A 21,435-nucleotide genomic window follows, 5' to 3' on the forward strand; every position below is an offset into this window, starting at 1 on the left:
ACTACGCCACGGAGCGCCCGATAGTTGTATATTGTTTAACAAAGACACATGCGTCACATTTACAACACAATATAAGAGTGAACTTACGGAAGGTCCAACTTTGCCTTGAGCACCGGCATCACCAGGGCGACCGGTCAGGCCCTGTCAGAAGAGAATACAACAGACATCTAGATGAGTCATTGAAATCAAACACGGGCTGAAGAAAGACAGGTGGGACATATCATCGGACATCAGGAAATGGGTTCTACACCTCTGATTGGTTTATCGTGACACAGGCAGACTGGACCAATCACAGTTCAACACCTTCTGATGGAAAGGGAAGACTCTAGAATTGATGACTGGGAATTTGCCAGATAAACTGAAGGGTTAAAGGGTAATTCCGCCGATTTCACACGTAAAAGGTCAGCCTATTTCTTATGGGGGAGCACTACACACCTTGTCTTAATGACCTGGAGATTGTACTACCCGTGCAAAAGGCATTAATATTATTAAGTTAAGTGTTCTTTTCAATGATTGTATCGTTTGCTGTTACATGTAATTATTGATCATCAGAGGAAACATGAGACTGTTTCATAAACATTTTAAAGTTCCTCGTAAGTGGTTTAATTAACCCATTTAAAAACATACTGCTTATGTAAAAGACTTATGGATCATAAAGCAGAAAATGGGGATGTTTATATATCGAAGCAGCCTGAGAATTAAAATACTGTGACAAATTAGGACTGGCCCAGATCTTCAGATAGATTATAATTTTTTCTTTTGAATTGTCAACACATGTTATCTTCAATTACAGTGAAACAATCTTCAATGGAATCGGTGAAAGCTGACAGTGTGTCTATTGTACTGACAAAGCCCAGTTATCTTGTAAATATAACACAAACAGGCGACAAAGCCATATTGTGTATCTAAAATCAAAAAATATTTACTTGAATCCAACAAAAAAATAATGGACTATATCCTTATTTCTTTACGTTTTAGGCTACAGCGCATTTCTGCAGGTCTCCAACACTCATATCTGGGGTATTATAGGTGATATAAAAAACATTATATTGCACTTGTTACCTACATTCAGCACTAACATGTGGCCCTTTGCCGTTTGGTTTATTTGAAGCTTAGTCTCAAGTGTGTGATTCTAGCTGTTCTGAGTTTGTACCTACATGGTTGAATTCACTTATTGGAAGTCGCATTGGATACAAGTGTCAGCTTGATAAAATGTAATGTAATAGGTTAAGGTGAAGTGCTTACTCTGGCACCAGGCAGACCAGGCTCTCCGGGACGGCCAGGGTCACCACCGGCACCTTTGGGTCCACCGGCACCGGAAGGCCCACGCTCACCAGGGGCGCCCTGTGAGAGAGAGACAGATAGAGTGATAGAGAGAGAGAGAGTAAGAGAGAGAGAGAGAGAGACAGAGAGGAAGAGAGAAACAGAGACAGAGAGGAAGAGACAGAGAGGAAGAGGGAGAGAGAGAGATTAAACAAGGGGTTGTGCTCACTCAGTCAGTCATTAAGGAGGCGACACAGGCCCAGCTGTAATACGTTTCCCTTCATTGACCTGCTGCAGATGAGATGATTACATTCTGACAGATTCATTTTCCTATAAATGAAATTGTGCCTCCAGTGAGATAATGCTGGCGCTGCCCTTGTCGATATGGGACATGTACCGTAGGTCATTGGAGCATGAACGGTGTCTGAGCTATGCTGCCATCTTGTGGCCACATGGTAGAATTACATGTATCACTGCTGAGGTAGATCTCGATCTCAGTTATATGCCTTTAAATGCTAACTATTTACATGGGTTGATAAAGTTACAGCTCTGAAAATGTTCCTACGTTGGTATTTTCTTCGTAAATGCAAATGCTTCTGAATTTTTTTTTAATTAATCTCTTTACAATCATGTTTTTTTTCATTTTTGGAAAATGTTTTTAGAGGTCTTTCTTTTCTAGACCTCTAGCCCTTTTAGAAATACTTGTATGAAAAGTAAATGTAAATCAAATATGCACACAAATTTGCAACGTTTCGTCAACTTGTTGTCACACCAGCTTTTTCCTCTATTCAGTTCACCCAACTATTCCTAATCCTAACATATTGGGAATATGGCCATTCATATGGTCTCTTATATGACTCTCTGCCCTCCAAAGATTGCTGCAGTAGCCTACAGATAAAATTCTGGTGACACACTAGCGTCTATAATAAGAGATTTGTCATTTTCTCTGGATTGATTTAAATTTTAAAGGCTACTGAGTCAAATTGAACTGCAACAATTCATGATGATTTAATCTGTAAGAAGCATTAGTTCTATAGTGTGTGTCAACGTTGTGATTAGGTGATTCAGAAATGTTATTTTCTCACAGCAGCAGCCAGTATTGACAAACAGCAATTTCCAAATATAATATGCGGCAAATGGGATAAATACATTTTCAGTTTCACAGATTAAAAAACAATGACTTTCAGCTGCATACGTCTACCTTATATATTTTTTTCTCTTTTGCCAGTTCTGTATCCTTTAAAAAGCATCCATGTTTATTGAATCTTTCAGGGCAGATTTTTCTGTTCCTATGTTAATGATGATAACTCACCTTGGGACCAGCCAGACCATCTTGACCAGGGAAACCGCGGTTACCGGGGGATCCCTGCACGGAGAACACAAAACAGGGTTAAGGGTATGATGATAAAAATGTAGAAACTTTTGCCAACATTATCTCAAAATGTGGACAGCAACAAACACTTTCGTATACGCATTTTGAGGAACAAAACTTGATCAAATTGAACCATTATGTGTGTATATTTCAGAAGACCAATAACATTCAAATAAAAACAGTAAAAAAAAAAATTTAATTCTGATATCATTGTGGTGCTATACAACATCGTGTTTCCAAGCATAATAACATTTACTTAAGCGATGAAATAAGTTGTTTTCAAGCCATCTGAAGACACTCACTCTCTCTCCGGGAGGTCCGAGTGGTCCGGCAGCACCAGGCTCACCTCTGGGTCCTCTCTTTCCCTCTTCTCCTGTCGGGCCCAGGGCTCCCTGCAGACCAGCGGGGCCCTGGAGAAACACACATCCACAACACCACACGTTAATACAAGAAGAAGGAAAGACTTAAAGGTGCTTCGAGGAACTTTCAGTTTTTGTGAATTATTGCCCCCCCCCCCCTTTGGACAAAAGTGCTAGTTTTCTTTTACTACGCCAACTGTAGTTCCTGGGTGAGCCATGACAAAGGCATTAAGTAAACTATATCAAAATAGCATTCTTTGCACTGATGGTCTTGTTAGCTGTTACTTGCCATTTCCGATCATCAGAGGGAAAATTAGACTGTTTCAGAAATATTTCAAAGTTCATCGTAAAAGCTAGCTAGAGGTAGCATAGATATACATTTAGCTTTGTTACGACAGCACACGTTGGACTTCATCTCAGAAGTGATTATTATCCACACTTAGTATTAGAGTTCAATGGTCGTATTTAGCTGAACAAACAGGGAGTACAGGCACCGATCAAATAAATAAATCGAAACTCACAAGTTCTCCTTTGGGTCCAGCATCACCCTTGAACCCTGCGAGACCGGGGTCTCCCTAGAGAGAGAGAGAGAGAGAGAGAGAGAGAGAGAGAGAGAGGGAGAGAGAGAGAGAGGAAGAGAGAGAGAGATAAACTTTGACATTAATGTTTTTCAAGCAACACAGCTGTCTCTAAATAATAAATGATTGTGTGGTTGGGTGTGGACGTACAGATGTTCCTTTGGGCCCGAGAGGTCCAGTAGCGCCCTGAGGCCCGGGAGGTCCACGAGGGCCAGGGAAACCAGGAGCACCAGCGATACCAGGGGCACCCTATGGAGAGAGAGAGAGAGACAGAGAGAGAGACAGAGAGAGACATAGAGAGAGACAGAGAGACATAGATAGACAGACGACAGACAGAGAGAGAGACACAAAACATCTCAATGGTTGCAGTCAGAATGAGTTACCACTGATCTAACTGTTAGCGGATAACATGTCAGAGAAACTTTTATAGTTTATAATTCACATTTTAATATAAATTTATTAGAAGATTCTGGCCCACTTTGGGACAACTTGTAAAATTAATAATTAATAGCAAAACTCAAAGGGTGTTTTCAGTTATTTGCAATGAAACAGTGCTGTACTTCTGTATTTACTAAGCAAACTACTGTATTAGACAAGCAATTGATGCTGACTAGATCAGTTCAGTGTGAGAGAATACATTCACCTGCACTTCTACTGTTCAATAGTTAAACAGGGAAGATACACAGTGAGTGGGTGGCAGCTTGAAATAACCACAAATAAAGGTTTTTAACTTACAGCTGATCCTTTGGATCCGCCGATACCATCAGTTCCAGGGTTTCCCTGCAGAGGAGAAGACACAAAGCAATAATCACTGTTATTATACTGGGAGGGATCGGTCTAATGTACAATGTGGAAACATTATATCATTAATAGGCTTTCTACAGTTCAGTTCCCCTCTGTGCATTTAAAGGTGCAGTGAGTAGAATTTATTGGCATTTTTCAGAACAGACTTGGTAGAAATGGAATTTAATATTCATAAGTAATGTATAATCGCTTGAAAATAAAAGTTGCCCAGGGAGCGTTGCATTCTAGAACTTTCCCCACTAGAGGCAACTCAATATTCAGATATTACACACTGCACCTTTAAGTACAACACACAGCGTCACTTACAGAAGCTCCTGAAGGTCCAGATGATCCAGGAGTGCCAGACTCTCCACGAGGTCCCTGAGCACCCTCAGGTCCGCGGGCTCCGGTAGGACCAGCTTCTCCCTGGTTAGAGAAGAGACATGGCATTGAAATGTAAGCAACGATCTTGGGAAGTTAAGTCCAAATCAGCCAGACACATCAGCTTCATAAACACACGTGAATGACAAAAATAAGAAAGGGAGGTGGGGCTCTAACCATTACACCACTAGCGCCCCCCTGAATCGTGATTTGTACTGCAGGTTGTTGTTTGGTAGACTATGTGTATGGTTAAACTGCCATGCCTTTACATAGTAAGGAAACATGTTGGTTTTGCGGCATGTCACCATCACTGTCCATGTGTTCCAAATCATTTTTTTTTCTTTTTAGTACTATACTACATGCTAAAGTATGCAGGTTTGCATACTGCAAAATACAATTGGATGTACTAGTGGCATCTTGGTAATTTTGGCATACTGCATTTGACAACTTGCACAAGGCCTGTTTAATGACCAAATGATTTCCCTTTATTAATCTTAATCAAAAACAACATGGCTTTTTGTCACACATTATTTGATCAGTCACTTGAATATTCATCACACTCTTCATATTCAGAGACGCATTCTCTCTCAAATGAACTTATCTTGTTTGCTGTCTTATTTTTCATACAAGCAGTGAAAACATTTACTCATAATTGTGTTGTTCTGTTTATGCTGCTGCTGCACTCATTCATTGCCAACCTTAAAAGTCTATGTCTTGTTATGTGATGCATTTCTCAATAAGGGACTGGGTTGTGCTTGATGATTTTAACATGTAGGCCCATAGGCTACGTGAGTCTGCTTCTTAACCGAGTTGGCTGAGAACTGATCAGCTGTCTGAGCCGGTCAATCTCAAGTGGTATGCAGCTCAGGTCAGAGAATAGACACCAGACACCAAATATTAACTCTATAAATAGACTATACACTAAATAAATCTGTCTGAAATGGACGAATAAATTGCATATTGTCTGGGTGGCTTAACACAGAAAAACAAACCACATAGCTCAGAGACACATTTTGTGGTATAGGCCAACCCCTGAAACTAGAGCTTAATGCTTATAAAAAAAAAGTAGTATTTAAATGAAAAAAACTATCTAATGATTGGTGTTTCAATGTGTGCTATCCAGAGCCGGTTGCATAACGTTTTGCAGACCTCTTGGTTTGGTTTAAAAATAGAACACGTCCCGTCATCCAGAGGAACTGTGGACACTAGCCAGATATTTTTACCACACTGGTGGAATGCACTATGCAGCTCTTCAGCAATTGGTGAATGGAATTCCTTTGCTGCTGCAGTGATGTTGACTTTGCAGACTCAATAGTATGACATCATTCAGTTTGTAAGTGTTTACCAAAGTAGTGTGTTGTGAATTTTTCTTCTCCCCTATGCGCACTCACTTTCAAGGCCAGTATTTTTTTCCTGGCTCTGAAACTAGGATGATAAGTGGAGACAGAAGGACAAAATCTGTCCCAATTTTCGTTTTAAATGAAAGTTATGGGGAGGATTTTCCATGAGATCATCTTCAAGGATATTACCTTGGCTGTTGCTTAATGATACAATGCAAACGACTCATTTGGACTTGGTTAGAAGCTGTTAAAAAGTTTGATCTTATTACTTATTATTACAGGAGCATACTGTATGGCTTATTTAGTCGAGGTTCAGATAATTGCGTTGTTTCTGTCTAGCTAGCTTTTTATAGTGTTATTCTTGGGTCCTTTTTTAACTGCGAAGTCTTTTTTACTCATAAGGGTCAGAGAGGGGAAGGACTGTAATGGGTCTGCATTTCATGAGCTCTCTTTGGCAGGCTCCTGAAGCTACAGCAGCACAGTAACGTAATATGAGATTTTTAACATTCCTCAATGTGGGACACTTCCTAGAATAGTATAAAGTCACATATTCACAGACTCCCCTTCAGACAAACGTTAAGTGTATATGGATGGAAGTTGATACTATACATAAACACATACACACACACACACACACGCACACACATACACACACACACACACACACACACACACACACACACACACACACACACACACACACACACACACACACACACACACGTACACTTTCGCATCTCAAGGCCTAGAGTATGCTTTGATTCCTTCAAGAAAAAACTCCTGGCTTTTGTAAGAAGATACTCCATTTCTGATTTCTAAAACATTTGCCAGATTATCAAGGGGATCGAATAAGAAAAGCAAACGGCCAGCACAGGGCCCTGCAGCGCTAAGCAGAGCCTGTCTGCCATATACAGGGGGAATAAATCAGATGCAAAGCAGAGAGAGAGAGAGAGAGAAAAATAAAAGGAAAGACAGTAAGAGAGGGAGGGAGAGAATAACACTTTTCAATCCCCCTCCTCCACAATTTTCCACACAGATGGATACGGAGCAGCTTTCTCCCATTACACCAAAGCATTTCAACTCGTCCCCACAAAAATCCTCCCATAGCGATGTGTGCAGCCATTTTCTTACATAATCATTTGGGCATTTGGAATCAAGTAAGTCTTATTTCAACTTCACAAAAATCGTACACCTTTTATACACATAACTTAAGTTTATTTCGCCCTTTTTTTTAAAGAGAAAACTACTACCAAGGTTAGCGGGTGTAATATTCAATTCCACTGGCTATATTGTCAGATAAAAAAAATTAAAAACGGACAGATGCATACAAAGTCAATCACTCTCATTCACCGAAATAAACAAAAACAAAGAGGAAGATGAAAGAGGAGGGAACTTGTGAACTACCTTTGTGCCAGGAGAGCCAGGGAAGCCGGGAGCTCCAGAGGGACCGACGGGGCCCTATATGGGGGAAAGACAGTCTGTCAGCTGGGCCGGTATTCACTGACACACCCAGGTGGAGTCTGGTCAAGACAATACTATCATACTGCAGTGGAATGAGACTAAACTGAATTGAATTGAATTGAATTGGAGAAAAAGGTTAACTTACTGGGGGACCAGCGGGGCCGGACAAACCATCATTACCACGTGCTCCCTGAAAAGAAAAAATACAGTATCATCAGCACATGCCATCAACACTATTGGTTATAATTCTTGATATAAATAAAGTGACAGAACTACTTTTATACAAACTATTCCAATCAGAAAAATGCTACAGAGGACCAATAGATTATGGCTGACATATTGAAATTAATCATGCACCTCACAACAGAGGCACATTCCTTCTACGTAAAAACCTACTTGGCAATGAACCTGTTTCTGATTCTGATTATAATATAATAATAATAAGAATAAAAAAATAATAATACACTTTATTTGTATAGCACATAAGAAATGCATCTGAAAGTGCTTTTCAACATAGAAATTACATGATCCCCTGTAACCCCTAACCCTAACACCCTAACACCCTAACCCCCTAACCCTAACCCTAATTGTTACTGAAGCCATTCAGAGCCTCACACAGACACAGCACCAGCCTTTATTAACCATGATAAGGGTATTTCTGCCTATCCCATAATATCTTCCTACGGTTTTAACCTCACTGTGGGTCTGATCTGTGTTGGGGGTGAAACCTGAAGCTCTACTGAAAATAAACCGCCCGTGATTGGCCTTTTAGGTTTCTCTCATTAAACACACACCACAGTCTTCTGACCCTCAAATCTATCCACCACTAGAGCTCAGATCCTGCCCAAAAAATCCAGCAAGACTTGTCGTCAAAATCACTTTTTGTGAATATCTCCTGAATCAGCCTGTATGTAGCTGGTGTTAGTACACAGCCTAGGCTCTGTAAACAAGTATGGAAACAAAGGATTATGCAAAGGGCTTGGACCAACCCACCGTAGCTAGCAACATGCCCTTTTTTTAGAGCCTAGGCTGTGTATTAACACACACACAGTACAGACAGGTAGCGGATCGTGAGGAGATATTCACTGATTTTGACAAAAAGGGATTTCGACAACATTTTCTCCAGAATTGCTCACTCCACCTTTAACTGTATTTGTGGGCACGAGCTAGATTAAAACCCAACATTTTAATAAGTCCGCTGTTATTAATGAAGTGTTAAACTACAATTCCGATTTGTATGATTGACAGAAATATGGCTCACTGACAGACATACGCACATATATTCTACCGATACCTGTAGTCACTCTATATTAGACACTAAACAAAGAGAATCAACTACTGCATTCATTTTCTTTTTATATGGATGTTTAGTTAGTTGAAAGTTGACACTCACAGCTGATCCACTGGCTCCGGGACGTCCTCTCTCACCGGGCAGCCCGCGGGGTCCCTGTGTGGGGGAGGCACAGGAGAAGACAACACAGTCAGTTTACCATCATATACCAGACTGGAGGATTCTTATCATCTAACTACTGTGTGTGTGTGTGTGTGTGTGTGTGTGTGTGTGTGTGTGTGTGTGTGTGTGTGTGTGTGTGTGTGTGTGTGTGTGTCTGTGATGTCCAGGGTTACTCACCATGGGTCCGGGAGCGCCGTTCTCTCCACCAGCACCAGACTCACCCTAAAGACAGGAAAAAATATTTAGCTGTTTGAGCATTTAAAGCAACCATAATGAAGACTGGGGTTCATCTGAATCTGAATAATAATTTAATCATATGCAATTTTAATGATGTGCAATACTGCTCACTTTCTATTGACTTATTTGATTGACTTTTGGTTCCATTTTGTTGTTTGTCAATTGTACTGTCTGTTGACTGACTTTGTGACCTACTATCTATCTATCTATCTATCTATCTATCTATCTATCTATCTATCTATCTATCTATCTATCTATCTATCTATCTATCTATCTATCTATCTATCTATCTATCTATCTATCTATCTATCTATCTATCTATCTATCTATCTATCTAATGCCTCGTTTCCACCGAGTAGAGCGGGTCGGATCGGAGCGGTTCGGTCCGGGTAGTTTGGCTTTTCATTTGCCAAAAGTTGGGTAGGGTACGGTTTAAGCGCACCTAACCGCTCTGAGCCGCTCCCGATCTCAGTACTCCTCCGTAGGGGTACTGGCCGCCTGAAAGCGGGCCGAAAATGCATGAGAAGGCGGAGCTACACACTGCCGTCATTTGATTGGTCGAAAGAATCATTTCCGCCATGTGTAGATCTCGGCAAGAGTGAAGAGAGTCTTGTGTTTTGGCGAAAATGTGAGCACAGCTCTGTTTATTGTGTGGTGTTTTTCCTCGTCAATAAATTAATCAGTTGGTTACACTGTGTCCCATAGTCACGTAGCTGCCGCAGCCAGCACTGTTTGTTCGCTCACTGTGTCTATGAGTTGCGCCGAGCGGTCTCTGTGTGTTTACGCCATAGATAGTAGTAAAATACACGCTCACAACAACACGGGGGGAATAAATAAAGAAGCGGCTGGTTTGAATCATTTCCGCCGTTTGTAGTCACCTCGGCTAGAGTGAAGAGAGTTTTGGCGAAAATGTGAGCGCGGCACTGTTTATTGTGTGGTGTTTTTCCTCGTCATTAAATGAATCAGTTGGCTACACTGTGTCCCACTGCTACGATGTCACGTAGCTGCCAGCGCTGCTCGCTCACTGTCTCTATCAGTTGCACCGAGCCGTCTCTGTGCTCTCAACACGGGGGGAATAAATAAAGAAGCGGCTGGTTTGACCAAGCAAAAACAAGAGACCGCTGGCTTGACCACAGTTCTACAGTCCGATAGTTTGACCCACTTTCTGGCGGCGGCTATCGCAGTCCAGCCTAAACCCCGCCCTACCAGTAAGGGTAGGGTCGGCGGTGGAAACAACACCGAGATTCTTAAAAGTGAGCTGTCCCGCTCTGAGCCGCTCCGATCCGACCCGCTCTACTCGGTGGAAACGAGGCATAATACCAACAAAGTTGGAGTCTATATTCAGTCTTATACTTGTACTTAGGTCATCAACACACACACTGTAGATCAAACTCTACCTTAGAGCCAACAGATCCAGTCTCTCCCTTTGCGCCATCAAGACCGGAGTAACCCTGAAGGAACGATCAAACAGACAGGACACCATTAGCACAATGATAATAATGATAATTTTAAATACAGGCAAGTCAAAGTTAGGCAAGTTTATTTATATAGCACAATTCAGGGACAAGGCCATTCAAAGTGCTTTACAGGGGCATACAATACATTAAGTTTAGACATTAGAAATTGCATTTAAGAGATCATAAAAACAAAGAACAAATACAGGTAGACAAATTGCCAGCAATCTTTATATATCTCATGTACTGATTGCATTTAATGTAACAGACAAGAAAAACAAGCGAATTAAAAAATGAATTTTTTTTTTTATATATAAATAAATAAAAATCATGAGGTTAATTAGACTGTAAACACACTCACTCTGTGTCCCTTGATCCCGGGCAGGCCAGGAGTTCCTGGGAATCCACGAGATCCCTAAAGGGCAAGAGGAGAGACGATGAGCCAGAGGTTAACAATAGTACACATGGTCAAATTTCAGATTGAAGAAGTTATTCTGAAGTGAAGGCATCATTATAATTGAAACTTTTATACTTAAGTTCACTTCACATACTTTCAATGTATTTATAGCTAAAGAACTGCTTCTGTCTGTGTCTTGGTGTGAGTGTGAGTATTTAGAGAATCTCACCTGAGGTCCAGAAGGTCCACGCTCGCCTGATTTGCCAGATTTGCCGGCTTCACCCTGAAACACAATAATAGTTAAGTTATAAAAAGAAAAAAAAACTGTAAGAAAGAAATTGGTGTACAGTGTATATATTTAATGTAGTTAATGTGACACTGAGCACTCCCTAGTGGACACATTGTGATAAAACACGAATGCTGCCATCGTGTGGCTGAAAGTAAGAACTGCACTTTGATGTCTTTGAACAGATATAGTGTACTAGTTGTGTCAATTTGTGGTAGAATTATAGGTTGATGAAAGGAGACACATATTTCATGTTCAGCTGTTACCCATAATGCATAGCGCCTGCTGACGCTCCAATGAAAGCTATAAATGATTCATGCACCATCCTGAGTGCTGGGTGTACTCATCATAAACAATGACATAGTACACTTTTAATAAATTGAGTGATATAAATGAATGAATATTGTAAAACCTTACATGTGTGGAAGTCATTGCATACATGCTGCATATATGTTTCATATTACTGTTGCCGTATTAGACTAACTCAGAATAGTTCATGGACTTTGGACAGTATAGACGGTACAATGCTACATACATTTGTACATTTTTAAAATCCTGTATTGTCTATGGCAGTTAAGACATAACAAACAAAAATAAATTGGGAGTGCATTGATTTGAATGATTTTCATAGATTTCTTTCTGCTGGTTTTAGGTAAAATTTAGAGAATACAGTATGTCCAGAATATGTGACACACATGAGGACATTTACACATCTTCACTACAAATCAGCCTACCAGTCAGAGTTCCTGTTTGTTGAAATTCTCTCTATATATATCCTTATTTAAATGTTTTGTTTTTACAGGTTTATAAAGTTGCGACGGACACACTTACATCATCTCCAGGTTTTCCAGAAGGTCCGGGTGGGCCACGGGGACCCCCTGGGCCCTATGAAAGAGAAGAGAAAAACAGCAAAGGTGAGATTAAGCTTCCATCCATGACCAACAGAGGGCAACGTCACACAGTTAGACTATCCCTGTGTTCCAATCCCCCATACTCAATGCAATTGAGTAATATAAGGTAGAAAAATTATTTAGGATGTACCGATTCGTGTGGTCAGATTTAGTATGCTTAAAAAGACCCGGATGTCTACTACTACTACATCCGTCTGAGATTTTTAGGGTTGAAATCAGCATGCTAGTTTCTGACCTACAATCCAGCAAGAGTCAAGATCAAGGCGCAATGTTATGATGAAATAAATAAGTAAAAGTATGTCCCTATTTTATGCCTACTGCATGCTAACTAGATTATTTTTATGATCAGATGTATTATATAGAAGAAAAAAAAGAACGAGTATGCGATTTGGAATGCAGCTTTTGGGTCATAACTCTTGACATGTGGTGACAACAACTCCTTCTCTCTTTCACTTCACAGCTAGCTCTGACAACAAACAGACAGATGCTCTATTACAGATTGACTTCAGAACATGACTTTGATCGATGGTTTTTAACTTTTTAATTGATAGATGAATTAAGTGTGTGTTTATAACTACATTAATCAATAACCGTTATGACTCACATTATTCAAAATGATGCTATCTTTCTATTGTGAAACAAATTGGGTGACTTTGCTGTCTAGTTAGTGTGAGAATCTGTTGAATAAAACACATACAAGGGTCTACATTCCTACACATAAGACCAATGCTTAATGAGATCATAACCAACAGGATTTACAGGGAAAGATTAGGCCAAAGAATATGGAACAAATACTAGGCGGACAGTTTATTTCTCAGCTTTTTCACTTCCTGTGTGCTGATGTTATGTCAGTATTTTTCTATATTATACATGATATTCTAAATTATCCATCTATCTCTCTCTGCCTTGACTTAGCAGGTGGAACTACAACTAAAAAACAACATTTGAAATGCTAATCGCTAATGCTGAATACAACATTGACCTGCAGCATTTTAAAGGGATGTTATATGATAATCCGAAATAGTTTATTAAACTCATGGTGTTGGTAATTTCCAGCTCTGATGGCAAGCAAGCACACAACAAGCCAAACTTATTTCTGGTCCATCACAAACACTTCTTGGCCAACAGTGATGACCCTTTATGCCACTGTCGAACAGAAACTTGATTCTAATCTCACATAATGATGTTCTGGAACCCTTTTAAAGGAGAAAGCTCCTCGGAGGCTGCATAACTGAACTCCACAGGATCAGATTAACACAGCGGTGGGGAGACCCTGCCTTTCTCTACCTGCTGAGGGGACGGGAAGGACAGGGGAGGGTGTGTGTGTGTGTGTGTGTGTGTGTGTGTGTGTGTGTGTGAGTGAGTTTGTGAGAGAGTGTGTGTGTGTGTGTGTGTGTGTGTGTGTGTCTTTGGGGGGGTTCTGGAAGCTTTGTCATGGGGTAAGTCGGGGTGAGTAAGATAGAGGGGGTAAAGCTGGGCCAGCATGGAGGGGAAAAAAATGAAACGTGGGAAGTTTGTGAGCGTTGAGTGAAGACGGTTGTAAAATGTCGAAATGGAAGTAGCTGTTGAAAGGAACGTAGTAGCCACCAATGAAATGTAAGAAAGTGTAAAGGAAACGTTATGGGAATGTCATTATGTTAAGGTAGCAGCAGCTGCTGAAGTTTCCACAAGTGAAGAATAAATACAATATGGCTGTTATCCAGTGTAGTTTTGTGTGTGTCGCTGTTGTTGACATTCTTTAAAAAACACATTGAAAAGTATCTGGGTGAAAAAGAGGAGAAGGAGATAAAAAAAATGGGGTGAGTTTTAAGGTACGAACACACTGCACTCCGCGGCGCGGAAATACATTGACTTTGTATGTAAACTCGCCGCACGGCGGTGTGCAGTGTGTTTGCACCTTTACAGGGGGAGAGAGAGAGAGAGAGAGAGAGAGAGAGAGAGAGAGAGAGAGACAGACAGAGATAGAGAGAGAGAGAGAGAGAGAGAGAGAGAAAGTGCAAGTATTTATAATAAGCTGTGTGGCGTGCACTGGGGGGACTGTGTCAGGTACTTACAGATTGTCCGGGCTCTCCTGCCTCTCCTGGGTTGCCCTGGAAACCTTGTGGGCCCTGGGATGTAGAAAGAAGAGAGAGGCTTTAATGTGAGGAAGACTTTTTATGCAAACACACACAGGGACCAAGGGTCGGTGTGTACAAAACTGGACGTCAACTATTTTGAAAGTTAAATGACCAATGCAGTTATTATTTGAAGCAAAAATCACCTAAATCATTGGTGTCGGTTTCTTTTCTTTTTTCTTTTGTTGTTGCATTTTTTTCTTCATCTTTTATGATAATACATTAAATAGCTTTTAGTGTTGTACTGTATGTTAGACGAAGACAGTCATTTAAATGTGTCAGCTTGGACTTGTAATGACAAACCGTAATGGAGTGGTGACAGTTAAAGCCCTTGTCTATATGGAGTAAATCTGTTGCATTACCAGTTGATTTACAGTTTAACTCTGTTTGAACTGCAATGAATTCTATATACTCTTTCAGCAAAAGTACTGAATAAACTACAATACGAATTTTCAGCACGCTACAGGTCTCTTTTGAGTAAGATAACCCTGCCTTTGTCCCATCTAACAGTATAGTCAAAGGTGTCAACAGGGAGAACATGTCTCCTATGAGGGCTCAGGGTGATTAAACCATCAAGTTGAGGCAAGTCAGCTGGCATTGCCTACGACTTAATAGCTTTACTTAAAGAGTGTATGTGTGTCTGTGTGTGTGTGTGTGTGTGTGTGTGTGTGTGTGTGTGTGTGTGTGTGTGTGCGTGTGTGTGTGTGTGTGTGTGTGGGTGTGTGTGTGTGTGTGTGTGTGTGTGTTTTAGAAGTGGATTGACAGGTGTTCTGCAGTAAGTCCAGGTTGTGACCTAGGACAAAAGCCCTGAAGCCCGCAGCTGCCATGACACCTTCCCCCGGAAAGCAGCCACAGACACCCACAGTTAAAAACAGGGCTGTGTGTATAAACATTTACCTCTGTCATGTGTGCTACATTATCTGTTAAGAGTTTTCTATGTAGGTCACTGGTATTTTTTGTAGCCTCTGTTGTTATAAAATAAATCAAGGGGGAAGGAGATAATGTGGTATCATCTTCCACTCCATCAAACACATTACAATTATGAGATTTTGTAGCCCTAAGTATCCTGTCTGTCTGTGAGTGAACGCATGACATGGGCTGTATGTGCACCTGGCCTGGGTGTTGTTTGGGACGTTACGGCAGGTACTTACAGGTGCTCCGGACGGGCCAGGTGGTCCTCTGGGACCCATAGGGCCCTGGAAAAACAAGAGAAAATGCACAAGATCAGACTTAAGGGCATGAAGTCAAATCATTCATCATTGCACACACAGTTTTAAACGACACACAAACACACAGAACAACAGCGCACAATTAGGTTTTCATATTTTTGCAGTTCTGACACATTTTTGTCCACTTGAATTATGTCAGAAGCTGTAAAAAAAAAAACAGAAAAAGAAGACATATCACTTGCTCTGCCCTAAAGCTACATAAACTCAACGGCTGCACTTGTCAAATCCATAAATCGCTTGGAAATTCCTCCACATCATTTTGACTCTATATCCTTCTTTTTCACTGTCAACCTCTCTCTCTCTCTCTCTCTCTCCCAGCCACTCTGTATTTTGACAGTTCAAAGGTCACCAGCGGGGGTGCTGTACTCTTAAGATAAGTGCTTGAACTCGACATGACTGTACACTTTGACATGTGGGGGGAAAACACAACATAACTGAACTGTTTGGGTTTTAAGAGAAGCCATTTTTTTTTTGTCAATGTTGGATTTTCGGTTATCAACACAGCCGTGAAAACAGCAGGTGAGATTTCTGTCAATTAGATTGTCTCTGACTTGAACCTTAATCTGCTCTGCGAGGGCTTCTGGTTGAAGTCACACGCCAAAGTAATTATTACTTTCAACTTCACGCATCACTGATCTAACAAGAGAGAATCACATTCTGTGGAGGTGATGAGCCAAATCCCCTTTTGCTTGCTTCTTTCTCTCTATGTCCCACACATACACGCACGCATGCAAGCACGCACGCACACACATACACACACACACCCACGCACGCACACACACACGCACACACACGCACACACACACACACACACACAAGAAAACTAGCACACACATACGCAAAACACACATAAGCAAAGAAAGTTGGCTGTGCGAGGTAAAGACGGGTCTGAAAGAGTTGGTTTTCGAGTAGGTATCACAAAAAAGTCTTCAGTGAAAAAACACCCCGCTCTGATTCAAATGACTTGGGACAGATTTCCTCTTGGCTAAAAACATATTCCTTTCAGTGGGCCTGCTTTTGTAAACACACATTTCAGCATCACGGTAAAGGGCCTTTAAAAAATCCGGGCCGCCAGCCAAAGAAAACGTCACTTCTTCAGAGTGTACAGTGGTCTTCAGAAGGGGAATGAAAGTCACCTTTCAGTGGGTGTGTGGAAGACCCTTCACCACAGCGGGTAGGCACCTATCAATGGGGCTCTATATATCTTCTGGACTTTTTGAATGTGCGTTTGACTGGGGACATGCATATACGTGTGTGCCTGTGTGTGTGTTTGCATACATTTTAGATTTCAGTCAAAGCCTTGTTTGAAAGATTGGTATAGGTGTAGGGATATGAGTTGGGGGAGAGAGGGGGGGTTCTGAGTAGGAAGGGGAATGAAGGGATATAGGCTCCAAACACATCAGTTCAGACTGTTCTTTCACTGCAGGCTGGAAAAGGCCAAAGTAAACGTGGTCTGGCTGTGAAAAGGAGCTCTTATTGTGGTGAGCGCTCAGACACACACACACACACACACACACACACACACACACACACACACACACACACACACACACACACACACACACACACACACAAACACACAAACACACACACACACACACACACATGGAAGGACAGTCAGTTGGGATGAAGCCGCACAGACTGCTGCTTTAGCTGTGGGGACCTAACTGAGTCCAAATACCCCCCCCCCCTCTCCCCTCCCTCCCCTCCCTCTTTCTCCTGGCATCTCAAACCTCTGCTGGGCCCGAGTCACTGCCAAGCTGCTCTGTGGCTCTCCGAAACCAAAATATCTCCCATGCAGTGTGCTCCTCGATCCATCCTTCAGGCAAGCTGCCATCCCAGCTAACCGAGCGTTTTCGTGGGCTTGAAATATATACAGTATGTGACGATCAATGGCTGTTTCCTCAATTCATGAAAACGACCCCTCTATACTCCGTGGAAGGGTTTTTTATTTTCCATCACAGGCGAAGGGAGGCTGACTTTTTCATTCCCTAATTTCATTCCCAAACAAAGGAGGGGAAGAAAACAAAGGTGATGCTAAAAAGGGAATAGATTTGAATCGATATTCTTCCTGGTTTCTTGCCATGATTGATGATCTTAAATCCTACACAGGGGTTCTTGGTGAAAACGATTATGTTGATACGTCCATTTTTGTAGTTTTCATTTTGGATAACCCATGTGATGCTTCTCTTGTTCCTTGTTGTTTGTGCCCCCTCCAGTAGAAAAAAAAGGTAAAAATGCAGCATCAGTCCCAAAAAAGACACCACTCAAACTGGTGGGGGCCTTAGAGATTTGTTCAAGGACAGTTCAGAAGATCTTTCAGAGCAGCCTGCCAGATCTTTTACCATAGGTCCTTCATGTGGAAAGACCCATCCTGACCCTTTACAAGGCCCGTAGCATCCAGGGCAAAATTCACAAGCAGCCGACTGTAAAAAATCAATAACCAAAAAAACAAAAAAACATGGTCGGTAGCAGCAGGATTCATCATCGCTCGCTCACCATTGGTCCTTGCATCACACCCATCTGCGCGCCGCCAGACTTCTCGTCGAAACCACCGGCCATCTGAGCAGCAAAGTTCTGCCAAGGCAAACAGAAAGAGAGCATTAGAATTGTCATTAAGATATACAAAAGTTATTGGTTGTCTTTTGTTTTTGCGTTTTTAATAATGCAGTGAAATGCAGCTTTTAAGTTCAAGATGTCACGTCGACACCAGGGTGGAGCATCTGGTTGGGTTGAACTAAAAGGTAAAAAGAGTAACAGCTACATAATGAATATGGAGGAAACACTTCAAACTGCATCAACTTTTAAAGTGAGCGTTAGCTATGGTTTCGTGTCAATTAAAGGTGGTCCAAGGAACTTTCAGTTTTTGTTCATTCATGCACCCCCTTTGGACAAAAGCGGTAGTGTTTTTACAACGCCAACTGTTGTTCCTGGGTGAGCGTACCCATGACAAAGGCATTACGAAAACTATATAAAAATAGCATCCTTTGCACTGATGGTCTCGTTTGCTGTGACATGTAATTTATGATCATCAGAGGAAAAATGAGACTGTTTTAGTAACACTTAAAAGTTCCTCGTAGCACCTTTAATCAACATTTTAGCCAAACATGTTTTTAATTGAGTGTGGAGGGGTGCAGAGTCATTTTTGGCTGGAGAAAGAGGATCAGCTCTTTACAGATTGCCAGCAGTAGAGACTCATTGTGTGAGTCCTGATGCAGACAGAGGAGAGACAGAGGGCATGTGAACAGTCTTCATCTCTCTCGCCTTCACAAAGAGTCTCCTTGTTTTCCCCCATCCCAACGCCCCCCAAAAAAGAGCTCCTTCTCCAAGTCTCTCCCACTACCCCCCCCCCACCCCCTCATTCACTCTCCTTTTCTCCCACAAAGAATGAGAAGCATTTGATCCATTCTCTCTCCCTCACCGTTGTCTTTTCGTCCTCCTCCCAACGCAAGCGATTTCCCACATCTTTTGTGCTCTGGGATTCTTGCCTTTTTTTAAATTCCGCCCAGTCAGAGTGAGCCCATTCTTGGCCACTGATATCAGGTATCAGAACCTGTCAGCTCCTGTGTCTGCAGTGTGAATGCTAACCTACCCCCACCACCACCACCATGCTCACCCCCCACAAGCATGCCTATCATGGGACAGATACTCACCCCGCCGAGGCCAGGGGGTCCGTTAGGTCCAGGAGGTCCAGGGGGGCCGGGGTTTCCGGGGGTGCCGGGCTCACCATCTCTGCCACGGGGACCGAGAGTTCCCTGAAGAATAGATGAGTATGATGTTAAAAGTTAATATAATATACTATTACCTATATCTATTGAAGGAACAAGAATATGGCTCAAAGGTATATAGGTCAAAGGGAGGACTTCCCAATGAGTGTCAAACCATAAAATCCATAAAATGTAAGATTATTTTTTGTTTTTTAATTAAAAGTTCATTGTGTGGTTTAGGGTGACCAACATTCCAAAAAACAAAAGGTATTCAGTTCAGTTCAAGGAAAACAACAACAAAAAAACAGCAAATATTCATATTTGAGAAGCTGGAAACCAGTTCAATTTAACCTGCCCACATATCACTTATCAACTGGAGTTGTGGATTTATTTTCTGTTGATCAACTTATCCATTCATTTACTTTTCCTTGTTGCACTACTCAGCTATGCTAACATGTATTTCAGACCAAACCACCATCTTCACCATGAAATGCAACAAGATATGATGACTTATCTTTTAACAAAACACTGTGTACTGTACTTTCTAAGCACATACTGTATACAGGAAAGTGTTAAAAAGTATTTGTTGCAAGAAGTCACCACTGATTTATCTCAGGTCTCGCGTGCCAATATTTGAACTCGGTAGCAGGCAGCCTACTTTGCATAAATCATTACACAGTTGCTGGCAGACGAAGCCCCACTAGACAACATTAGTCAGAAACCTTTGACAGAAGCCTTTAATGCTCGGTTGAACCTTCTCCAAACTGCACTGATGGTCTGCATGAGGCACCTCCACTACACCTGCTGAAGTTTGTCTTTTTGAACTGAACCAAAGATAACATTAATATGAAGGTGTATTGAACTCTGTGATTGCATGTAGTATAAATGTGCGACATTTTTAGAAATCGGTTCATCCTAGCCTGAGAAAAGGCAGAAAGAGTGTTTTATGGTCTCACTGTCTAACCCTACATTTCCCTACGTGTTAGGATTAACAGGACAGCTGGGCAAAGGGAAGACTGAGGGAAGACTGAGGGAAGAAACACCTCATTCATTATATTACAATAGCAATTTTCTAATGATAGAACGCCGGCTGCGTATGGGTGAAGTATTCCTTTAAGAGGTAATACAAAAATTACTCGTACGGTACACCATTGACAAAGTTACAGTTCAATACAAAAATACAGATTTTCTTTTCCTGGGCGGTTGTGGGAGATGATTTATCAAACCAAATTAGTCTACCCTGCATACCTCCTGTGCATGTAGTGACAAATAACCCTGCAAGGGGATCGGGAAGAAAGAATGTACTGAACACTTTAGCATGCTGCATTTACCTTCTGCTAGCCAAAATGTCAATACTTTTTTGGCTTTTAAATCTGCATAAACAAGACAACTACACGACATTTAAACCCCTAGCCTGCAGCATCCTGTCATCACATCACAAGTGTTGTTACATTAACAGCAGTGATCAAAGCCCCTATAGGCGAGTGCGGCGGCGACACCCATTTCCCCCACAGCGCCTGAATGCCTCACGAGAGAGAAGCAGAGGTTTACATTAAGGGGTCTCCCACAGTCCCACATCTGTTAAACAACCCAGACCTGTGCAGACAGCACAGGCCTATAATGGAAACGGCACATTGACTAGGGTCGCCGAATGAAAGGCTACCATTCTGCTAAAGCCTGCTGCAAGCTATAGCAGATACACTGGCATCCACCCACCCACTAACCCACCCCCACCTCCTATAGACCTAAAGCTATCACATTCAAAAGCACATACTGTACCTCAGAGGGTGAGCAGTTTTTTAGTCTAGTTTTTTTGGTGTGAAAATGTCAAGAAGGAGGGGGTGAAAAGGAGTGATTTTTTTGGGCGATTTTTTTCCTTAAAAAACTCACCTTCTCTCCCTTATCTCCTCTTGATCCTCGGTTTCCCTGCTCTCCTGGCGGGCCCTGGTGAAGGAGAGAGACAGAGAGGTTAGAGTCAGTCAGTAACTTCAGGTGTTTTTTTGACTCGGCAGCAACACGTGAGCCCGGAGAAAACAGCTGTTACTCGTGAACTCTGCTACTGTTATGTCACATTGGGTTTCCATTATCCTGCGGTATCTTCAACTGGCAA

General features: G+C 41.7%; 1 protein-coding gene across 1 annotated transcript in view; it reads right to left on the reverse strand.

Moving 5' to 3' along the window:
* The window catches only part of col2a1b (collagen, type II, alpha 1b), a 50,517-nt gene that overhangs the window by 21,674 nt on the left and 7,408 nt on the right, over window positions 1–21,435 (reverse strand). The window contains exons 6-26 of the mRNA XM_080026196.1: window positions 21,216–21,269; window positions 19,272–19,373; window positions 18,118–18,195; window positions 15,541–15,585; window positions 14,330–14,383; window positions 12,196–12,249; window positions 11,308–11,361; window positions 11,043–11,096; window positions 10,625–10,678; window positions 9,168–9,212; window positions 8,931–8,984; window positions 7,683–7,727; window positions 7,481–7,534; window positions 4,683–4,781; window positions 4,308–4,352; window positions 3,723–3,821; window positions 3,516–3,569; window positions 2,938–3,045; window positions 2,576–2,629; window positions 1,246–1,344; window positions 88–141 (exon numbers count right to left, since the gene is read on the reverse strand). Of these exons, the coding sequence (XP_079882322.1) occupies window positions 88–141; window positions 1,246–1,344; window positions 2,576–2,629; window positions 2,938–3,045; window positions 3,516–3,569; window positions 3,723–3,821; window positions 4,308–4,352; window positions 4,683–4,781; window positions 7,481–7,534; window positions 7,683–7,727; window positions 8,931–8,984; window positions 9,168–9,212; window positions 10,625–10,678; window positions 11,043–11,096; window positions 11,308–11,361; window positions 12,196–12,249; window positions 14,330–14,383; window positions 15,541–15,585; window positions 18,118–18,195; window positions 19,272–19,373; window positions 21,216–21,269 (1,359 nt within the window). The remainder of the gene's footprint in view (window positions 1–87; window positions 142–1,245; window positions 1,345–2,575; window positions 2,630–2,937; window positions 3,046–3,515; window positions 3,570–3,722; window positions 3,822–4,307; window positions 4,353–4,682; window positions 4,782–7,480; window positions 7,535–7,682; window positions 7,728–8,930; window positions 8,985–9,167; window positions 9,213–10,624; window positions 10,679–11,042; window positions 11,097–11,307; window positions 11,362–12,195; window positions 12,250–14,329; window positions 14,384–15,540; window positions 15,586–18,117; window positions 18,196–19,271; window positions 19,374–21,215; window positions 21,270–21,435) is intronic.

Source organism: Ammodytes marinus, assembly GCF_949987685.1.
Source record: "Ammodytes marinus genome assembly, chromosome: 4".
Taxonomy (NCBI): domain Eukaryota; kingdom Metazoa; phylum Chordata; class Actinopteri; order Uranoscopiformes; family Ammodytidae; genus Ammodytes; species Ammodytes marinus.